The sequence below is a fragment of the Humulus lupulus genome, chromosome 1, assembly GCF_963169125.1.
Source record: "Humulus lupulus chromosome 1, drHumLupu1.1, whole genome shotgun sequence".
NCBI lineage: Eukaryota > Viridiplantae > Streptophyta > Magnoliopsida > Rosales > Cannabaceae > Humulus > Humulus lupulus.
In genome coordinates, this window is record NC_084793.1 from 38,597,264 (window position 1) to 38,621,084 (window position 23,821).

A 23,821-nucleotide genomic window follows, 5' to 3' on the forward strand; every position below is an offset into this window, starting at 1 on the left:
TAAACAAAACAAAACAAATGTGTATTGGACGTTACTTGTACCTAGTATATAGATAGATATTTAGAAACTAAGATAAAATAAAATAGAGTTAATAGTAATTAATTATCATAAATATTTAAAATCTTTTTCTAATTAATTAATAATCATAAATTTAAAAAGAAAAGAAACTAAATGTGAAAAAAATAGAAAATCGATAAAGTGGTTTGGAGAGATTTAAGAGGGCCACATCATCTTTTTGGGCTTTCCTTTATATAAATATATGGATAGATTATAAATTGTAGAAGTATACATGTAATAATTGTGAGTTATGATTTACCATCAAGAAAATGTTGATTTTAGACATAGATTTAATTTGTATATAATTTAATTTTAACTAGTCTATAGTAAATGCACTTTGTTATGGGAGCTCACTTTTATGTACAAGTCATTTTTTATTTAACACAAGTGATTTTGTGAGTGTCATTTATCACCTTTTTTAGCAGCTAAAAATTAATTTCCAAGAAACATTTTTGCAAAAAGTTTGAAACAGTTACTGCTTTTCCTTGTTCATTGCCCTTAGTGTATTGAAGAAGTTTTTACCTTTCCTTCTTTGATTTTTGGTTCAAGCAGATTTTCAAGGGGAGCTTGAGGGAGTCCAACAAACATAGAGTTGGTTAGAAAATTTTCATTAAAAATATAGAGTTAATTATTGGTTCAATTCAAATGGGAATTTTGAATTGCTGCCACTATAAATTTTTGTAATAACTCTAAATATTTGTTAGTGGATTTGTTTTACCTCAAAATATGGTGGCAAGAGAAATTTTGGTGGAAGTAAAAATGATTGTGTAATTTTTTACTTAGAAATAGCTAATCAGACTTTCATTGTTGTTGAACTAAATGATGTATTTTTCATTTAGAACATATGCTGTGAAAGAACTTTTAATCACCCTTGAAAAATACTAACCATTCTTGACCACAGCACATAATTTAAACACAACAGCATCTCGACCTTTAAATAACAAACAAGTTATAGAATACACTAACATTAAAGCATACAATTTCCTCTATTGCAAAGACAACGGTAAAATTACTACAAGTAAAAGAGAAAAAAAATAATGTAATTGTTCCTATACCAATGAAAACAAACTGGGTAACTAACTCGATAAAAACATTAGCCAAAATTTACAAGCATACAAGAGCTTTACAACTGACATCGCTCTCCCTGTGACCAATTTTAGTCAACTAACACATTAGCACAGCAAACAAATTTGTCTGCATTCTCAGATGTCGGGCTCTCATGCTTTTCCACCATCATCACAACTCTCAGCTCTGGCAGATTATACAGGATAAGAAAAGCCCCGGAGATATTTAGAGTCTACACCCGACTCGCGCACCAGTGCAATTCGTCCAGTTCGTGCCACCTGGAAGAGGCATTAACGTCATCACAAAATGATGAAAAAACAAATTATTGAATATTGTCAAGCCAATGAAATCAAACAGTAAATTTCTATAAAATAAAAAACTCCAACCATTCTAAGTTAGAAGCTAGATAAAACAAACAAGGTCGTGAATGCCCACTCTGTAAATCATCTAAACTAACATATTCTCAAATCTGATTAATGAAATTGCAAGACAAACCTCACAGATGCCATAGGGCTCTAACAGTCTTTGTAGTGCAACCATCTTGTCCAAATCTCCCGTAAGCTGAATTTTTTTTTTTTGAAACAAGAAATCAGCCGTAATAGGACATTTTGGATGAACTATGATTAAACTAGAAATCACATAAGGGTAGAATCACCTCAAGGGTTATTGTATGATCAGAAACATCAACAGCTTTAGCCCTGAATATGTTAGCAATGTCAAGGACATCTCTCCGTGCAACAGCATTCACTGCCACCTTTATCAACACTAACTCCCTTTCAGCAAACGGCAGGTGGGTAAGATCCTGGACCTGAAGGAAATTTGCAACTCATTAATTAATCGGTGGCCCCTGCTAAACACTACTGTCAACCATAAAGTTTTTCAGCTACACGAAGAACAATAACAGCAACACAAAAGGAAAAATTCAAAGACCATTTTGCTAATCCTGATAAATTTAAGGAGCAACCATGCTAAAAACCCTATATTAAATTATAGAAACTAACTTGTACAGATATGCTTACTCATAGGAACTGAAGCAATCTTTCGTAAAGCCAAGAATTCTTACCTCATGAAGATCAACAAGCTTATAAAGCTGCTGCACTAACTTAGAAATTGATTCATCTGTACCAGGAACAACAGTTGTAATTCGAGAAAGGCCCTCACTTTCTGCATGGCCAACAGCTAAACTCTGATTGAAAATAAGTGTCAAGGTATTGGAATGAGCAAATGTGAGAAAAATAGAAGAAACATGAAGCAAGTAGCATATATACAGACTCTACAGAGCCAAAACAGGCTACCTGAATGTTATAGCCTCTTCGAGCAAAAACCCCAGTAACAATGTAAAGAACTCCGGGAACATCATTGACAAGCATGGACAGAGTATGTGATCGAAAACCGCTTGTCTGAAATTAATAAGAGATCACAATTCCTCTTTAAAAATAAAACCGTGAATGTATCATGTATAGCAGATTGACCAAGCAACTCTCCTCTGACATGGTAAAATTTTCACACACAGGAAAAATAAATGCTTAGAAGTTAGTTAGGGACATTGTGTATGTGGATAACAAAACAACAGCATATTCCTAGGTTCATTATTCCTTCAATTAAGAATCAAAATCACTTTATAATAGTGATAATTACTAATGAATCGTGACTGCAGATTATACATTTCTTTTTATAAGTACCCTATAGCAATGCTGGAGATAATTCTTACATCTTCATCATTGAGAACACCCCAGTGAGCATCAAGAACTTGATTGAACGTAGAGATATCAGATGGCTCCACAGGATAAACATCACCCTTTATGAACAAAGAGATATAGATGAGATAACAAATCTATTGGAGAGAGAGGAAGTAAAAAAATAAACGAAGAAAAAAGGCATTTCATATTAACTATTATTAACCACTATTGCATACCCCAAGAGACTTGTCAGGTTCACTTTTGACTGATCTACTTTCAACTGCTGCAAGAGCATCAACAGGTGTTGTTCCTTCAAGATCTGGATATGAAGCTGCTGAGTATCGCCAAAATGGAGCTGATTCGCCCAACTTTTCCCTCCTCAAGGCAATCTGTTAATAAAACAGTTTCAGATATTAAGAAATCCAGTTTCAGTTATGATTTTTCACAACTATTAAGAAGTAACTTAAAGACATTATTAAGTACTTTATAAACGTTTATACTTCCAAACCTTTCCAGTTCTGGCAACTTCTTTGATTCCAAACTTGCTTAAATTTCTTTGCAATGCAACCATCTTTCCTGGATCTCCAGTCACCTGGGGATCGTAAGAAAATAATACCATAACTGTAATTAAAAGTGAACTTTTATACACAGTCAACAGCTTGATTCAATTTCATCATGAAATGTCATAAATTATCCCAAGTCATGATAATTGGCTAGTGTTAATGTTAATTTAAGAAAATCAATTTGGGAAATCCTACAATGAAGAAGTATCCTTGGTATCCTGATCATTACCTCAATAGTTAAGGAGTGTTCAGAAATATCCACAATTTTTGCTCTGAATGTGTCCACTAACCACATAATCTGAAAATTTTAAAAACCCAAAAAACTTCAACTCAGTTCAAAATCACTAGAAATATTCTCAGCGTTTAATAGCCAAATTTGAAGTACCTCAGCACGGTAGGATGGTTCAGCACTGACTTTAATAAGCATAAGCTCACGTTCCACCTGAGGCTCATTAGAAATATCGTCAACCTGTTCATCAAAGTATCATAATTGACATGGTTATATAAATATATATATATATATATAGATAGATAGATAGATAGATAGATAGATAGATAGATAGATAGATACAAACACATACATATATCTTGAAAGTGAGCAGTCCAAACTCCAAATCGAATGAATTGAGTAACAATTTGTTTTAAAAAGTTAGTAATGCATTAGGGGTATCAGAATATAGAACAGAAGTAGAACCTTCAAGACATTGACAAGCTTGTTAAGCTGTTCAATGACTTGTTGCAAGATCCTTTCAGTGCCAGAGACAACAATAGTGAAGAGTGCCCGGTCTTTGTTCAGACCAACTGCCAGGGACTCTATGTTGTATCCTCTCCTTGCAAACACCCCCGCAATCCTGTTAATCATTCCACTTTCATCCCCAACGAACACCGATATTGTATGCCTTCTCACCCTGGGCAAGAAAAAATCGAAATCAACGAAAATGATCCCAATCTAGATTAGATAATAGATACCATATAGATAGCAACGATAGTCTTACTTTGATGGGGTTGTTGTGACAGTCGAAGGAAGAGATCCATTGACAGGTAAAGCGGCATCGGCAATGTTGCGGTCGATGGTTCTTGCAGAGAAGGTGGGTCTGCGGTGGTCGTGGTGGTGGCCATGGAAAGTGGCGGAAGAAGAGAAGGCCACGCTTTTCGGTTGCGCGAGAAGATGTTCCGATAAAGAAGGTCTGGGATTGTGAAAGGTTGAGGCTGAGCCTGACACTGACACCGATATAGCCGCCATGAAGAAGAGAAGAGGAGGAGTTGACACTTCAACTGAAATGGTACACTTTTGCAGTTTTAGTACTCTACACTTCTGAAATTTACAAATATATAATATTGAAAAACAAATTAAAAAAAATAATGGTATATGTATTTTTATTTTTTTGCTATTTTGTATATAAATATTTTTTCTACGGCTTTTTTAAAAATATTTCTTTTGATTATATTGCGTGGTTTCCCTATAGTATGTGTTTGGTAAAAATTTAATATATCTCTTCTACATAAAAAGTATGTAGATAAAGAATTTTTTTTATTTTAATGATTTTTTTTTTTTTAATTTTACCGAAATTTTCTAAATATTTATCAGAATAAATTTTTAAAACTAATTTAAAATAAATATTTATTAATTATATTAATATAAATTCAAATATTATAAAATATCATTATTATAAAAATATTTAACATAAAATATATATAATAATTATATAAATTTAAATTTAAATTCAAATATTATAAAATATCATTATTATAATAATATATAATACAAACTAGATATTAATATAAATTTAAATGTTATAAAATATTATTACGATAATAATATATAATCCTAATTTTTTACTAATTATATTAATATAAATTTAAATATTAGAAAATAATAACATTATTATTATAATATTTAATACAAAATTAGATATTTAATACTCATATTAATATAAATTTAAATATTATAAAATATCATTATAATAATATATAATACATAATCTTAATTTTTATTAAAAAAAATGATTATTTATGTTTAAAAAAGCTATCATATATATTTTAAAAAATCATAAATAGTGTTTTGGTTTATTTTTCATTTTTATGTCATCAACAAAATGCTCAATCTACATCTGGAAACAAATGTAGTGGTCCGAGCTGGATTGGACAGAAATCAGAAAAAAAAAAAAAAAAAAAAGTTCCTCGCAAGAAGGATTAGCTATCTCAAAGCACATGCCCTCTCCTACTAAAAATTCTTTTATATATAATATTGTTTATTTATTTAAAATTTATACGATAATAATATAAATTTAATAAATTATATAAATAAAATTAAGTAAAAATGTACATTGTACTTTTTTTGTATCTAGTATATATATAGGGAAATTCTCTTATAGGGGCTTTACTTTAAGCCCTACCGGTAGGGCTCTCCATGTTTTCGACCCGTGAATAGTTTTTGGCGCGATTATTTTTTATGACCGTGTATATTGTAGCTATTTAGAGCATCTTGCAAATTTTTCAGAAAATTCTGAATAGTTTACAATACCAAAAACTAGGTTCAAACATGTTGCACGTGTGACTAATTTTTTTTATGCGCGTGAAAATCAACATGTTTGAACCTAGTTTTCGGTACTGTAAACTATTCGAAATTTTCTGAAATTTTGTAGGATGCTCTAAATAGCTACAATTTACATGGTCGTGAAAAAAATCGCGCCAAAAACTGTTCACGGGCCGAGAAACACTAAAAGTCCAACCGATAGGGCTTAAAAGTGAAGCCCCTATAGAAAAATTCTCTTCTATATATATATATATATATATTGAAAGAAAGGAATAGCTGATAAATTAAAAGTCAAACCTTCAATTATCCAAAGATATTACAATCACTAATTCACTTCCACCAGCATAGACGCGGACTCATCTCGAGTATAAATACATTTTAAAGTCAACACTTTGTCAATAAAATGAGTAAATAGATTTCCCTATCAGAAACTCAGGTGACATGGATCACAAAAGATCTCCAACCATTATGACAAAATATCGGAACCACCATACCATCAAAGATGAATGGTACAAAAACACCACCAAATATAGTGGTTGACAACACCCAAAATAGGGGGACATTATTCACTAAACTAAAATAGAAATAGAACTAACAGTAGAAATAAAATAAAAATCAGCCCGCAATGCCCTGCTTTGAAAGGGTAGTACTAACACGAGTGAATGCTCTGTTAGGAGTGTGTCCTAAAAGGATGTAAATGATATTTTTTTTCTGTGAATAAATAAATACAATAGTTTATTATTATTGATATATTTAGATTGTTAAATTATTGTTTGAATAATTTTGTAAATATCAGAAAAATTCCATATTCATTATTGAGGATGTGATCTTGTATTAGTACGAGAGAATTAAGATCACATGAATGAATAAAAATAGTCAACAACAATAAATTAAAGTTATGGAATTCTTTAATTGGAGTTGTAAGTACGGTTTACTGAGTATCATAATGATACAAATAATTTAGATTCGGATTATTGATGTGGTAAGACATCTCGGTAAAGGTGTTTTATATAATATGATTATATATGACATGGACCAATATGAATTAAAGTCTTTATCCAAAAACCATTTAACAATAAAGACTTGTAATTCATATCATAACTGATGATCATTTATAGATCAACCGAAATCCTGAGTGTTCATGAACTCCTGTTCATGTTTATTAAATCTTTTGATTCATTCGTTAAGGTCTCTTCAAAGAATGAGGCTAATGACTTTTGTTTTGGAGATTTAATATCATGGATGGCTGGGAACATGTATCAACAATACAGAATCTAATCTTTCCTAACGGGTCGTATATTAGTTCCCTTAAGGGTTAATTCTTGAACTGAATGATTTTGAGCTCAAATCTATAATTAGATTATAGATTAATTATTCACTAGTGAATTAATGGTACTTAAGGAATAAGAAGTAAATTAGAAATGTAAAATGTTAATTCTTCCATTCTAATTTATGGACTAATTAACTAGAGGGTTGAACTATTGAAATATGGTTATATCAATGGACGACTAAAGATAAGATTTATGTAAAAATATATCTATAACATAAAGAGTGCAATTCTGAATTTATAGTGGAGTAATATCATAATTGCATTCATACTATGAATATTGTTCTTGATTAGCCTCTAGGGTTTGAAATATTGTACTATTCTCATTATTAATTGTTGATTTAATAAAGTATAAGCCATAAATCCTCGATAGGAATCTCAACCACAAATCGGAACCCCCAACCCCAAATCCAAAATCTGATGACCCAAGCCAAAATGGAACCCCAATCCACAAGGTCGTACACCTTCGAGACAAAGCATCATTGTAATGCCCTATTACCCTAGAGTCGTTACCATGTGGTTTTAAAATGTGTATTTAACTCGCTAATCGAGGTGTTAGACCCAAAAATATTATTAAATTAAAGTAAAGACTTATTTAATAAAATTTTCATAAAAAGGTTTAAACATTCATTAAGATCATTGAAAAGTTATAGTGGGATCCGAAAATGTTGTTTAAGACATATTTACAACTCAAAAGTCATTATACAGTCGACCAAGGTGATAAAATCAGACATTTACACTGTGTTCCTCAACACTACCCCAGCTGTGGCAGCCAAGTAGGCCAAACATGTACGCACCGTTCCATGCCCTCCAACTCATGCTTGGTCGTCCTTCCCCTTGCCCTTACCTACACCATAGAGCCCCCGTGAGCCAAGGCCCAGCAAGAAAACTTCACCAACATAGCATATAACAATTTATTTCAATAAGTGCTTAACTAAACAAACACAAAAGACAATTCACATGCATCCATCACAATTCACAACAGCGGCCTAAGCCGATCAAGTTGTGTTACCAAGCACCAAGTTCACGGTCCTAATCGAGCGGGTGAGTACAACACCCTTAGGTGGCCATGGCATGGCGGCCTGCATTCGGCATGCTTATTGTCGATTCCGGCCCTTGCCAATCCCGGCCCTTGCCGCTCAGTCACAACATACATATATGACATAATAGTTACAAACATTTACACATAACACTAAGCACAATACAAGCACATATAGTCGGGCCATGCCCTGCTCTATGTGCACAAATCGTTTTCTTACCTTGAGTCTCGAGCTGACAGTATAAGGCGATCCCAAGTATGATCCCTAATCCCAAGCCTTAGTGGTATAACCTAGTCACAATGTAATAACGAATAACCATCAAAACCTAAACCAATTAAAAGCTTCAGAATAATATATTAGCCTCCGGAACCTCGAATTATACTAAACCGAGTAGTAGAATCCTTCCGGAGCCCTTAAGTTGAGTTCCCGAGCTTAAAAACCTGCTTTGGCTATTTTTCTCCATTAGAGTCGCGGCTCGGCCCATAGGGTCGCGACGCGCTAGAAGTGAGAGAGCTCGGGGCTCTCTCCTGGGAGACACGGGTCGCGGCGCACCCCAACTAGCGCTGCGATGCTTAGGTGATTTCAGAAATCGCCCAAGCCATTTCAGGCACACGGGCTGCGACGCATGAAGAACAGTGCCGCGACTCGAACCCGAAACCCAGAAATTCCCTAGCATTTTCCCTGAGCTAAACCCACCAAAATTTACCCCAAAGTGGCACCAAGTTCCTAAGTCAGTCTCAAAACATCTTTAATACCTCTAGAGCAGTACATATACCCAAAAACTAAACCAAAAACCTCATCACAAGCCCAACCTAATTCCTTGAGTTTAAAACTCAAAATACTTCTAGAAAAACTAGACCAGAGCTTAATCAAAATAAGTTTTAGAGCTTACCTTAGCTATGAATTACAACCCTGAACGGTTTCCTACTCCAATCCCAACTTCAATCCACAAATTTCCAAGTTTTTCCTTCCCAAAGATCAAAACTCACCAAGGCATCAAGAGGAGAAGAGAAAATACAGAGAAAGAGAAATCGATGAGCTGAGTTCCTAAATATTTTCCTTTGTTCTGAAAAGTTCCAAGTGACTAAGTCACTTAAGTTGGGTAAAAGACCAAGCTACCCCTTACTCAACAAATGCCCCTAAGGGCAAATCCATCTTTTGCCACGTTTCCCGCTAATCCTCAAGTAGTCCTATAAATTCCCAATTAGTCCCAACATACCCAAATAATCGCCAAATAAATACTCGTTACCCAATACCCCGTATATGCACTATGTTCCCAAAATACCCCTAGACTCACTCTGAGCCGGGTATTTGACCCTGTTGTGACTATTCTGCTAATCCGCTCACTTGGACCGCCTCGAGCCAAACATCGCAAATATACCAACATAATAATGTGATCTCAATCATAACACACACATAATTACATTGATACTCTTAACAGGCCAAAATTACAAATATGTCATTATTAACAAGAACGGGCACACATGCATATTTAATACACATAACACATGCATATATATATTCATATTATCGTATAAGTCACGTATACCAAATAATCACACATATGTTTAATTAATTTCACATAATAATGGAATTAAATCATTTATTGTCTCCTGGGACACTAATCAAAGCATCAAGCCTTATTAGAAAATTTGGAACATTACAATCACCCCTATAAATCTAAACCTCGGAAACCCAACGAACCTCTTGCAACAACATCACCACCATTAGCTCTGAGCCTTGTCCCACCAAACTCTACAACTCCATCAATGAAGAAGTTGTCATAGAGCCTCAGAGACGAAGAAGAACCATCGTGCAAGCCCAACCTAAGTTTGATCTGCACTCCCACCGTGGACAATGACGATCCGCAGTCCATTAAAAAACCTCTCTCGGCCAGGGCATGACTAGCTACACATCCAAGGCTGGCAACGACATTCCTGACCTAAAGAAGAAGAAATAAATTTAAGAAAAAACCCTAGAGAGATTTAGGGTTTAGAGAAAGCATAGAATTTTTATATTATTATTAATTATATATCTAAAATTCAATATATTTCAGGTGTATTTTTTATTATTATTTCTTTGATAGTGGGGAAGGAGGATTTGAACTTGGGTCCTCCTCTTTGTGAGGAGAGATGTAGTACCATTAGGTTATGACTATGACCATGAGTGTATGTTTGGTAGCAAATAATTTATTTTTCTTTTTAATTTTAATTTTTTTTAGAATATATTATAAAATAGATCTTTTGAAAAATATGAGAATTTTAAGGTTGTTTACATAAATTTGTAGGGATTGAAAATTGTCTATTAAGTTTAGAGTTACAAAAGATCTAATAAATAAACCTCTTAAATTTATCCTTTTATTGAAATTTGGATTTTAGGGAGAAAACAAATGAATTCTTAAAGACTCTATTTTCTTTTATTTTAATACTAAAAAATAACAAATGAATATTTTTTTTTAGAAAAAATAAGAGTTAGATTTAATATATTATTTAAAAATTTCAAATTTTATGAATATATTAAGAAATATATATATTCAAAGAAACTTGTTGACTGGCTTTTTTGTCAACTATCAAATTAATATGGGTGAAATTTGGTTGGTTTTTACTGACTTTGTAACCGACTGGTCGGTTACAAATATTTTTTTTGGCACACCGAAACCGACCACCAATGATGAAAAAATGACTGAAACTGACCATAGTTATGAACGATTTTTGGCAGTTTTTTTTCGGTTTTACTTTAATAACAAATAAATATTTTAACTCTATATATAATAAAAACCAAAACTGAAATCGACCGTGAACTTCAGTGATGACATTGAACCGAATTTGTGGTTTTTAAATGCTCGATTTGGCGATCGGTGACAGTTTGGCGGTTTTTACTTTCACCCCTACAAATTAAAAAGAAAGCTTAAGAAAGAAGAAGAAGAACACCATATTTTACGTGGTTCAAGTTATTAATTAACCCTAGTCCATGAGTCACTTGTATTGAAGATGAAGAACTTGCAAATCTCAAGTTCTCGTGATATTCAAACAGCGTATAGGTTCACTCTGAATATTTTGGGATCCCTTTACAAGTTGTGCCCTAGCCCTATTTATAGGCAATTAAGAAGATTAAGCTCATTAATTGGAGCTGATTATAGTTATTTTTCTCTTAATGAGGTTAGCTATTATATAAATGGAGATATTCTATAGTTAATAGACTGGTGGGCCCAAGCATATCTCGGGCGAGCCCAATACAAGGAAGTTTAGCCCATTTCTTTTTATCAGAAAAGCACCTTGACAGTGTTAGGGGGTAGCTACAGGCAGCATCGTGAGACATCCTTTTTCCGCTTGTACGGAATCGACAACATGATCTTTGTGTCCACTGGGTGTCAAACAGTTATATGTGGTCCAGAGCACCTCTCTGACTAACACCTAATAATTGTTCTTTTTCTCTAGATGAGGTTCTCTAACATTTGGATGAGTTGATCATGACTTGAGAGGCTTTTGGAGAGTCACTTCCCGACTAGGTCCTTAAGAGGTAACGACCTTCGATGAGATACTCATCGTGTGTGATGATGATGACAAAACAGGACTAATGCTCCCGTGGGGCCTTAAACAACATCTTAATTTATTCCATGTGTCGAATGACGAAAGTGTTAGTTTGACTCTAGGTTATTTTTAGAGAGTAATTTAAGATATCATTTAAGTGTTTTTACTTTAATTAGTTTGTGCTCATTTACGCTTGTTTTCCTCTTGTTTCAGGTTTTAATGGTCAATTACATACTATGGAGTAAAATGAGAAGAAACATGTTAAATACAATGAATAATATGTATTTAGTATTGATTGTGGAGTTTCAAGACATTATGGGTGGAAAATACTATGATGAAGATGCTCAACACATGTCGTTTATGCTCTATAACGCAAGTCTAAAACTTCAAGCTACATTTTTACCATGACTTCTTCATTTTTTGGAAAAACTCTTAGAAATGAAATTTGTAGATATTTCTCTTAGATTTCCATAACTTTTTTAATTGTCTAATTTGGAGTTATATCGAGAGATTTATGGACAAAATACAATCAATTAACGTTGTAGGTTGTTTGAAGCGAGTTTCAATCTTGTTCTATACAATTAGCACTTTAGCACTATTGTATAGCATTGCAACACTATTGAAGTCAGAAAACAGAGTTTTAGGAAGTATGAATTAGCGCCCCAGGGCTATAAAGTTGCACTGCATGGCTACGATCTGTACGATTTTCGTAAAGAGCAAGAAAATGGCATTTTTATAGGGGCAAGAAGGTCTTTTTAAAGAGAATTGCTAGGGTTACTATAAAAACATAATTATGAATAATTCAAAGTACTTTTGGCAGCTGGAAAACAAGAGAAACATATTGAAGCACTTGGTGATCAAGATTGGGAATTTCTTCAAGAGATTTTCTTATTTTCTTCTTTAATTTCTTCTTTCTATGTTATTTTATGAATCAATGGATGTTATGGATTTTGATATGAACTAATTTTATTTTCTAGGATTTTAATGTATTTTTTTTATACTTTATTATTATTCAATGCAAGTATTATGATTTCTTCTTCGTAATTGTGATCTATTCAATTTGTGTTTAATGCTTGTAATTGATTGGTCATCTATTGCATGTTCTATATAATTTTAATTTGAAATCTGATAATTGAGTATTAATCATGTTGCAATTGAATAAACCAAAATTTTGATATTGGACGAGAGTACTTGTATGGTTTTTGTAACTTTTAGGATTTCTATTCTTAAAATCTGCTATGTGTTTGAATTTATCATAGAGACGTAGAAAGTTCGCATATATATGTTGAGATTTATATATCCTAGTACGAATATACATTGATTTTGTTAATCCGCTATAACAATAGGGAGAATATTAGTAAAAATCGTATTAATAAAATATTAGAGTGGATAGAATATGAAATTATATGCCCTAGTTTTACATCCATTGTATTAATTCATTTTATTTGTTAATTGCTAATTTTATTAATTTTTTATTTTGTTCTTGATATTCTTGAATCCAAGTTTTATTAGCCAAATAGAAATAAACATTGATTTTTGGTAATTGGTAAACATTCATTGTGGGAACGATCTTAAATTATCACTGTTATTACTTGTTTACGATTGTGTATACTTATACATTGAAATTTCACAACAAAAAGCATTGACAACATTTGCCCCCTAAGTCTTCACTTGTCCTCGAGAATAGTGAAGACTTAGAAAAAATAGTTGTCGTTTTCTCATGAATTTATTCTTGGGTTGTGACTGTTGGTATTATTGAGCATTGACGTTTCCAAAAAAGGGGTGCCACGTGTCAATTCACCATTGCTGGGACCACTAATCGATGTTATTTAATGAGGGGTCTTTTTCGTACTCGAGACGTCCTTTCACCTTTCGAGTATAGCCAGTGCCTCAATTTTTGTGACCATTGGATTACGCTCAAGTACATACTCGTAGGTGATCCACGATTGGGGAGTAAGTAACTTTTTGCCCACGTTTGATTCCCAAATTAAAAAACTACATTCCCTTTCGTTTTTCCTACTTTTACTTTTACAGCCAAGAGCTTTCTCATTTTCTCAGCAAGGAAAAACCTCTCATTTCCTAGAGAACCCATTTCTGACACTAGATTTTCGCACACTGAATCTGGATAATTGGAGAGAATATCGATATCCTGAGTTAACGAAACCAGATACATTCGTGTGTGTACTCATCTTCGTACCTATCTTCAATACTTGTCGAGTAAGTGTTCTTCAATGAGCTTTACTGTTTCCACTTTGTTCTTGATAATTTTGTATTCGTGGTTTTTTATTCATAATGATAAACATGATATGATTTAGGGTCATCCCATATTTTTTATGCTATTTTGGCCCTTTCTGGTGTAAAATCAAGCCATGAGTGGTTTGTTTACGTTTTGACTGGAATTGTGTTTTCTGGGTTTCATTTATGGAAATTTCCAAAATTACAGCCTCGATTTGGCTGTGTTCTTGAATCTTTGGTGGTGTTTCTGGCGAAGTTTCGTTGCTCTGGGAACACTCATGTTTTAGAAAAAATTTCCTTATTTTTTCAATCCCCGAGCAAATCGATATGTTGGCTAGACGCGTGCATGCCCAACAGTTAGCCGAAGAGCACCGATAAATTTTTCGGATGATTCAAGTGGCCCATGAAGCTTGCCTCTCGTAGGAGATCGATGAGGAGATAGAGTAAGAAATTGGACCTCCTAAACAAGATAAAACTCATATCCATTTATTTCATGCCAAGTCAGTTGATGAGGGGGTAAGTCTCGATCATGTGTGGGTTTCTCCCACAATTCTCTGATGCAGCTTCTCCAACGATCGTCAATGGACTTGGGAGGAGTATCAGGATTACCAAGATTTAATATACTGCTACCTCCACCATACAAAAGAAGTGTTTACCTCCTCGGGGCTTTGTACCCTTCAATGATGTGACCTTTTTCGTGCTTCATGGTTTTGTTAGTAAAAAACCAATACATCTCAAGAAATGGGTCGGCTGATGAGCTCCTTTGCTCATTCAGTGCTTCACCCAGAGGAGCCATCAAGTGGTGGGGCTTCCCGAGAAGTTCAATTTTTCTTGGATGTTTTTTTATTGTTTTTTACTTGGTCCTTTTGTTTGTGTTAAGCATTAACCCATTTCCCTTCCTTTTTGTAGACCAGATGAGGCTCAGCGACTTGGCCTGAAATCCTGATTTGGTTTTGTTAGGGGCCGGAAGAGCCAAAAGGCCTCTAGAAGAAACAAAATCTCCTTTGCCCCCAAAGCGACAGGATGTGACTACCCTCGAGGAGCTTGGGACGACACTCGACATTCCATCACTGGAGGTGACAGATACTCCAATACAGGAGTATCCTCTGGGAACACACCTTCTCTTAGAGTCCCGAAGGCTTAGGACACTCCCAATCTACTCGTATATCCCGAGCACTACAAGGGAAAATTTCTCAAGCAGTACAATGCAATGGTCGAGAATTTCAACACTCGACTGGACAAGGGGGAAGCTTTGGTCCATGAACTAGGGGCGTATATTCGCCAACTGAAGCCTCCACGAGAGACGCCTAGGGAACCTCCCAACATATGTGTGCAACTGGAGAGCCTATTTGTTGAGAATCTTAGCCTTTTTATTGATCCATTAGTTTCAGAGTTTCCCAAAGGTTAAGTACCACAATGCATGACTTAATCGCGAGGAGATACACCCAGCTAGGGGGTGACAATGAGGCCAGTCTTATCTCTTCATGCCAGTAGGTGATGGTAAAGGTAAATATCTATACTTTTCCAATTATGTTCTTCGTCCTTCGTGGCATGTACTAACTTTGTTTCTGTTTTCAGGAAGCTTTGATGGTCTAGCGCCTGGGGAACATAGTGATAGAGAAATCCTATGAACTCCAATGGGCCACGAACATGCTAGTTGTTTTGAAGCTTGTGCCAGCAGAGGAGGTGAAGCTGCTTCAGGCGACTCTCGAGGAGGAGGGGACCTGATCTCGTGAGCTCGGGATGGCCTTGAAGGACTATTCCAACCTAACAGCTAAACTCCAGGAGCAATTGGACTTCTCGAAAAGCCCCAACACATGACAGATCCTCTGGGGTGAAGCACTGAATGAGCGAAAGAGCTCATCAACAAACCCATTTCTTGAGTTGTATTGGTTTTATACTGATAAAAGCATGAAGCAAGGAAATAGGTCATGACGTCAAGGGGTACAAAGCCCCGAGGAGGCAAACACTTCTTCGGATGGTGGCAGGTAGTAGTCTATGACATCTTGGTAATCACGATACTCCTCCTAAGTCCATCGACGATCGCTGGAGAAGCCACATCGGAGAATTATGGGAGAAACCCACACGTGATCGGGACTTACCAAATGTTGTTAGTGCTGTCACCATTAGACACGTGCGTAAATTAAGATGTTGTTTATGTTGGAAATTCATATTACAGGGTTTTTGTTTATTTTCATGTATTCACATATTATCAAACAAATATGTAAATTCCTAAAACATACTCCTATGAAATTGTTACAAAACATAATAAAGTATAAAAACTTACATTACGCAGCGGAATTGGAACAACTCATTCCTTCAATCTCTCTAACTCTTGATTCATTTCTGTAGCAGAGTATTATCAAGAGATTTAGCTAGATCAGCAACACAATCTTCCTCACCAAGTCTTTGATCAACCTAGAACTAGTGTGGGCTGGTTCTCAATACATGAGATAGAGTTCTAGACGAGAAGAAGAAGAGAGTGAGTGGCCAAGAAGGATTAGGTTGTCCAGGTTTTCACTTACCCAATGAATCAACTGAGACTAACTTATGAAAACCCTAGATATCATATTCCTTATATAGGCAAATTAATGATCTTTATTTAAATTTAAATTAATTAAAAATAATAAACAAAAAACAAAAGCTTTGGGCTGCCACAAATGGACTTGGGCTCAATCTCTTTGTTTTGAATTTAAATCCCAATTGGGCGTAAATCAAAACCTTTTTATTTATTTATCTTTTAATTAATTCATTAAATCCTAATTCAAAATAATGAATTATAATTTGTAACTTAATTTGATATTATTTATTTATATTGACACCAATTTATCAATATTAATAAATTTGCCCAAAGATTCTCTTTTATTCTCTAAATCTCATATCTTTGTAAAATTTTCCAAAAATTTACCTAGTCAACTTTACAAAAATCATAATTGATAATTAAATCAATTAATTGAGACATTCTAGATGATTTACTCAAAGGTGATGCATGGACCATGGATCCATGAAATCAAGCTCCAATAAGTTGCCGTGAATTTATTTACAAATAATTTCACTACCTTATTAATTCCATGTGACCCCACTATAGACTCAGAAATGAACTCTTGAATTCATATAATGTATTTTTCAAACCATAAATACGTTATCAATTGTTATAGCCATTACAATTAGTCAATCCTCTATCGATGACTTACTAACGAGTTGGGTGCAAATTGTCATTTTACCCCTCATCAGTATTTTATCCTTAACTCCTACCAAGTTCCTTATAAATGATATTTCCATGAACTTAATCACAGAAATGAGATCTCAATTATTTAACCTTTTGAACAAATCAATTAAGGAAATAATCTTTTCACTTCTCATACACAAGTTATAGATTTCATATCTATGAATAGTACTCCCACTCAATTACATTACTAAATCTCCAAGATGTAAGTATGGGCTAGACCGTAGGGTAAGCTGGTAACGAACAAGTCAAAAGATTTAAATAATATAATTAGCAGAATATTATCACTCGGAATTAAGATCGACTTGACCAATGGTCAACGCTGTGACATTGATTAGATTCGATAATAACGATGCTTATTTATCTATCAATAATCAATATCGGTCCTAGTCCGATGTAACCAAATACATTCAATTTTATCTACTCGGTCAATGCCTTGGATAAGACATCACACCCTGAATGTATAAGTAGATCATATCATAGATTGCCTAATCAGTGAAAATCCAATGCACTAATATAATCTTAGGACTTGTTCTTTTGAACATATAATTACAACTATAATCCATTGTGACCTAGTCACTATAATTGTAACTGTTTATATGTTCAAAATTTTATAATTTTATATTATTTCAATAATCATATAATAAAACAAGCAAGCAACACAGTTGTCAAACTAAATGATGTCTACTACTTTATTGACAATATGAAATTGCGTTACATGTTCGAAATGGGTTTATATGGGCATAAAACCCAACAGTTTAAGGCTCCACGGGAGCTTAAGTCCCGTTTTTTCATCGTCATCATCAATACTTGAGGAGTATCTCATCAAAGGTCATTACCTCCTACGGACCTAGTCGGGAAGTGACTCTCCAAAAAGTCTTTCAAGCTGTGACCAAATCTCCCAAGTGTTAAAGAATCTCCTTTGGAGGAAAATAACAATTTCTAGGCGTCAACCAGAGAGGTGTTTTGGACCACATCCCGTTGTCTAGCACCCAGTTGCCACAAAGATTGTGTTGTCGAATCCGTACAAGCGGCAAAAAGGATGTCTCATGACACTGCCTGACACAGGGGAACGTGCAACTACCTCTTAACATTGTCAGGGATACTTTTCCAATAAAATTCCTTGTATTGTGCCTATCTGAAATACGCATGGGCCCGCCAGTATTTTAAATATAGAATATCTTCATTACATAAACTAACCTCATGAAGAGTGGAATAATTGTAATCAGCTCCAATTAATGAGAATCTTCGTAGCTTCCTATAATTAGGGCTAGGAAACAACGTGTAAAGGGATCACAAAACATTCAGAGTGAGCCTATTCTTACCAGAATATCAAGAGAACTTGAGCTTTGAAAGTTCTTCATCTTCAATACAATTGACTCGTAGACTATGGTTAATTAATAACTTGAGCCACGTAAAATCTGGTATTCTTCTTTCTTAAGCTTTCCTTTTAATTTGGTAGTTGGCAAAAAAGCCAGTCAACAAAACCTATTATAAAATTTTAGGAAAATATTTTTCCTTTATATTGTTTCTTGTCTTTTCTCTCTCAAAAAATTTCCTTAATAAAATATTAGTCTCAAATAAAGCAAAAATGTTTGTCAAAATTGTGGGACTTTTGCCAACATTCGAGATTTCATTGACAAAATTCAATATATGTTGAATGTTTTAGTATGCTCAATCATGAAAGTAAACATACTGTCCAAACTCTACTCCTTATTTATTGATGTAGTTCTAAAATATATGACTAAATCAGTGAGGCCCAGGAACCTCAAGCGCCCAACATGCTCTTTATTTTATCAAAGTCCTCAGATTGAACCATCCACAAGCCCCAAAACTAAGGCCTCATGAGATGATTACTTCATCCCCTGCACATGTCCTAGAAAAAGGATTGTGAGAAGGTCATTGTGCTCTGCTATGAATAATTGTGTATGGTAGCAATAAGGATGATGATCCCCACGACATATAGGGGTTGGATAGCTGCATACTCTCTGAGAAAATTCTGACCCTCTACATGTGTACAACCACGAACCTAGATACCATGTTGCCTTGCTACAACATGTTAGATGACATTACCTAACTAACACTACCTATACAACCCTATAGCATGATCATGGTGTTAGATAGAGAAAGTGGCATTTGTATTTTGTGTATTTCTAGTGTAATATTTAAAGGGTACTCTTGTAATTAATTGTACTCCTAAAGACTTCTATAAAATACAGAGGCCTCACCCTTAGAGTGGGTTTCACCACTATTCTGTACTTAAAACACATAAAGCAATACAATCCTTTCTTTCTCCATTTGTTGTCTATAGAATTGGATAATGATAACTCTTGAATAAAGAGTTATTGTGGTGAGTACTTTTTGTTATTATTCTTAGTTAATTTCTTATCATTTTTATGTTGTGAGTTTATTATGTCTTTTTTGTTTTTGAGGGCTGAAAGTAAAAAAATAATGAATTTATGCATGAATTATCCAAGGAAAAGTTAAAAAGTAAATTGGTTCTAAGTTATTTTGTTTGTGCTGAAATTTCAGATTTTGCTATAACAAAAAAATTTACTGGAGCATTTCCATCAAGAATCAAGTGGGGAATTTCAATATATGAAGAAGAGACACTTGGCATGTCATTAATTGAGTTGGCAAAGAGTGGTAAGCTGGCAAAAATAAGAGATAATGAGCTGCATTTTGGAGCATGTTTTGGAAGAGAAAATATAGACTCACGTGTAGAGGTGGATGATGGAATTTTTGTACTTTGGAAAAGAGGGTTTGTACCCTAACTGAAAAAGAAAAGAAGGACAACCTCCACTAGTACATAGAACAATTTTTTTAGTGAGAGAAACACCAAGTACAAGGAGAACCCAACAGTACAAAGAAGGAAAAGGAGGAAAGAAGAAGAGGAGAAGAAGAGGATATTCATTTTCATCACCATTTTGGGTTAATTCTTCTCTTATATCTGTTATTATTTTCCTATTTTTCTCTAGTATTTTGTGTTTGACTACTCATGGATAGATTTGACTTTGTATTTGTGTTTCTTAATTTATCTATGAACTAGATATTTTGAGGCTTGAATTATTAATGAATTCTATGTCTTAGTTTTCAATTTCTGGCATTTTATTTTAGCAAAAATACTCATTCTTCATTCGAGTATGTTTAATGCTTGATTATTGTTGTTGTTTGGCCATCAATGGCAAGATGATTAGTTATGTTTGTGCTAGAAAGTTTGAATATAATGGATGAGCTTGAATGACACAAGTAGATAATCTTGTTAGATTATGTTTTGTGAATAACATAGGGATGTGTTATTTTCCTTATGTAACAATTGTGAATTGAAGCTTAAAATTGAATTCTTAAACTTGATTAGTATATGAATATATTTAATTAGGTGAAAGAATTAATACCATAGGATTTGGGAAAGTTCTTTGAGCTAATTTGGAATTCTTGTTAACTCTAGGAATTTTCCTGCAGCAAACTATTCATGTCACTTAACGTAGAGGGATTTAATATATCAAGCTCATTTCAATCAATTGATTCTCTCCCACCTTTAGATTGGCATTTTAGTTTAGTTTTAAGCATTTTTAATTGATCTCAAGTTGTGTTAGTTGACAAAAATCAAAACAAGTTAATTTTGGTTACCTTTGCAGTTGTTTGGAAATTGATTTGTGCATTTAGTTTTAATTTGCAATCTCTATGGAGATCATCTTGAATACTTATCACTTTATTACTTGTTTTGTGACTGTGTACACTTGCACAGTATAGATCAAATTATATCACAACAAGTTTTTGGCATCGTTGCTGGGGATTGTTAAAGTTATTTATTGTGAAAATCAATTATCTTACAATTTGTTTTAATTTCTTGTGTTCTTATATGGGTGATTCGTGTGAATTGACAGATATTATATCAGTATGAACGAGGATCAAGACTCCACTAATCTTGAGCTGCTTCCTCTTGATCTTGAAATTGAGCACACATTCAGAGAAAGAAGAAGAGCATAATAAGCACAATAGAGAGCTTTAGAGGAAGTAGTGATGATGGAAAACCAAAATGGTGAGCAAGCAGCTTAAGGGGGAATAATGGCTAACATTTGTCAAAATGCAGTAATCATGGCTGATGACAGAGACCAAGCCACAAATGCTACGCTATCCCCCTCTTCAATGAGCTCAACCTAGGCATTATGAGACCAGAAATATAGGCTACACAGTTTGAATTGAAGTCAGTTATGTTCCAGATGCTTCAGACTATGGTACAATTCAGTGGGATGCCTACCAAAGATCCTCACCTTGATCTTCGTTTATTTATGAAGGTGAGTGATTCATTCAAATTTCCCATGGCTATAGAGGATGCATTAATACTAAAGTTATTTCCATAATCCTTGAGATATAGAGCAAGAGCTTAGTTGAACACTTTACCGTCAACTTCAGTCACTATTTGGCAACAGTTAGCTGAGAGGTTCTCGATGAAGTACTTTCCTCCCACTAAAAATGTTAAGCTCTATAATGAGATCACTTCTTTTCAGCATCTTGAGGAAGAATCTTTATATGAGGCATGTGAGAGGTTCAAGAAATTATTGCGAAAATGGCTTCATCACGGAACTCCTCGTCGCATCTAGATGGCGACATTTTACAATGGTCTCATTGTTCACATAATAATGGCAGTGGTTGCTTCAGCAAATGGGGCCTTACTTGCTAAGTCTTATAATGAGGCCTATGATATTATTGAGAGGATCTCCAACAACAATTATCATTGGCCTGCTACTAAAGCCCCAATGAGAAAAAAGGTAGCGGGTATTCATGAGGTAGATGTTTTGACAGCTTTGACCGCTCAAGTTTCATCTATGACCAACCTCTTAAAGACCAAGAGTATGGGGGGTAATCTACAACCAGCTCATATAGGTGAAGTAGCAGATGTGTCTTGTGTTTATTGTGGAGATGGGCACACATTTGATAGTTGTCCTTCTAATCCCGCTTTGGTTTGTTACTTGGGGAATCAAAATGCCAACCGCAATAATCCATATTCCAACTCTTACAATCCGAGTTGGAGGCAACATCCAAACTTCTTGGGGAGGTCATGGGGATAGTTCAAGTGGTGCATCCATGCCTAACAAGCCTACTTATCCACCGAGTTTTTCTCAACAACAACCAAGAGCTCAACCTCATCCTCCACAAGTTTCTCAAACAAGCTCTTTGGAGAATTTGATGAACGAGTATATGGCCAAGGAATATGCGGTGATTCAAAGTCAAGCAGCGTCTTTGAGGAACCTTGAGATTCAAATGGGGTAGCTAGCTAATGAATTAAGAAATAGACCACAAGGCACTTTTCCTAGTGATACCAAAAATCCAAGGAGAGATGGAAAAAAGCATTGCAAGGCAGTCACTTTGAGAAGTGGTAAAAATCTAGAGTCGAATGAGGAAAAATCTAAGAGAAAAAATGAGCCCACTTCAGTCCAAACTAGTGTGGAAAAAAAAGAAAGAGTTGGAACTTCTAATATGTCAAATTCTGATCCTGAAGCAAATGTTACAACATTTTCTCAGCAAAATTCACCAGAGAAGCTAAATAGCAAGCCACCTCCACCATTTCCCCAACAATTTCAAAAGCAGCAGCAATATGGCAAATTCTGGAGATTTTTAGATGTTTTGAAGCAACTCTACATCAACATACTATTGGTGGAAGCTTTGGAATAAATGTCAAAGTATATGAAGTTCTTGAAGGATATTTTGACAAAGAAAAGGAGGCTTTGTAAATTTGAAACGGTTGCTTTGACTGAAGGCTGTAGTACTATTTTGAAGAATACAAATCCACCTAAGTTGAAGGATCCAGGCAGCTTCACAATTCCTTGTTCTATTGGTGGTAGAGATGTTGGTAGAGCCTTATGTTATTTAGGGGCTGGTATCAATTTGATGTCCATGTCTATTTTCAAGAAGTTGGGAATTGGAGAAGCAATGCCCACCGCCTTCACTTTGCAATTAGCAGATTGTTCTATGGCACATCCGGAAGGCAAGATTGAAGATGTTCTTGTGCAAGTTGATAAGTTCATTTCTTCTTTATAAAGCGGATATAGATGTTCCAATCATTTTGGGGAGGCCATTTCTTGTTACCGGAAGGACTTTAATTGATGTCCAAAAAGGAGAGCTTACAATGAGGATGAATGACCAACAAGTGGCTTTCAATGTGTTCAATGCAATGAGGTTTCCAGATGATATTGATGAGTGTTCCTCTTTGAGTGTGATTGATGCTATTGTGGCTGAAAAATTGCAAAAATAAACTTGTAAAGATGGTTTGGGGGTGATTTTGCTTGAAGAAATGAGTGAAGAGATAGAAACCCAAGTCACATGGGTGGAATCCAAGCAACCTTTTACTAAATTTGGAAGGCATTTTAAGACTTTGGAGTTGTCAAAAAGAAATTTCAAGCCATCCAAACCATCTATTCAAGAGCCACCAAAGTTGGAATGGAAGTCTTTGCTTAGTCATTTGAAGTATATTTAGGAGATGAAGACACCTTGCTTGTGATTGTTTCTGCAATGTTAGGGGTTGAAAATAGAGTATGTTGCTTGATTTGTTGAAGAAATAC

General features: G+C 34.5%; 3 protein-coding genes and 1 non-coding gene across 5 annotated transcripts; 2 read left to right on the plus strand and 2 right to left on the minus strand.

Annotated features, from left to right (window-relative positions):
* Positions 1-1,019: 1,019 nt before the first annotated feature.
* LOC133791387 (acetolactate synthase small subunit 1, chloroplastic-like) lies at positions 1,020-4,664 on the minus strand. Of its 2 annotated transcripts, none has more exons than XM_062229322.1 (12): positions 4,360-4,664; positions 4,059-4,263; positions 3,750-3,833; positions 3,594-3,662; positions 3,310-3,393; positions 3,038-3,190; positions 2,834-2,920; positions 2,418-2,522; positions 2,186-2,308; positions 1,778-1,930; positions 1,618-1,683; positions 1,020-1,400 (listed from the first exon to the last, which is right to left on the minus strand). In XM_062229322.1, the coding sequence occupies exons 1-12, from the start codon at positions 4,605-4,607 to the stop codon at positions 1,317-1,319; spliced, it is 1,461 nt and encodes a 486-aa protein (XP_062085306.1). In that variant the 5' UTR covers positions 4,608-4,664; the 3' UTR covers positions 1,020-1,316. The 2 variants fall into 2 exon arrangements, with proteins under 2 accessions (XP_062085306.1, XP_062085302.1); XM_062229318.1 differs by having other exon boundaries at positions 4,059-4,272; positions 4,360-4,663.
* A 17,075-nt stretch (positions 4,665-21,739) lies between these two features.
* Positions 21,740-21,846, minus strand: LOC133813595 (small nucleolar RNA R71). The gene has a single exon (XR_009884605.1). It is a non-coding gene; the product is annotated as a small nucleolar RNA R71 (small nucleolar RNA).
* Positions 21,847-22,346: 500 nt separating this feature from the next.
* Positions 22,347-22,934, plus strand: LOC133813252 (uncharacterized). Its single transcript, XM_062246862.1, has 2 exons — positions 22,347-22,528; positions 22,577-22,934. Exons 1-2 carry the CDS (start codon positions 22,347-22,349, stop codon positions 22,932-22,934), a joined length of 540 nt encoding a protein of 179 aa, XP_062102846.1.
* On the plus strand, positions 22,935-23,514 carry LOC133813268 (uncharacterized). Its single transcript, XM_062246863.1, has 2 exons — positions 22,935-23,247; positions 23,303-23,514. The coding sequence occupies exons 1-2, from the start codon at positions 22,935-22,937 to the stop codon at positions 23,512-23,514; spliced, it is 525 nt and encodes a 174-aa protein (XP_062102847.1).
* The last annotated feature ends 307 nt before the right edge of the window (positions 23,515-23,821 follow it).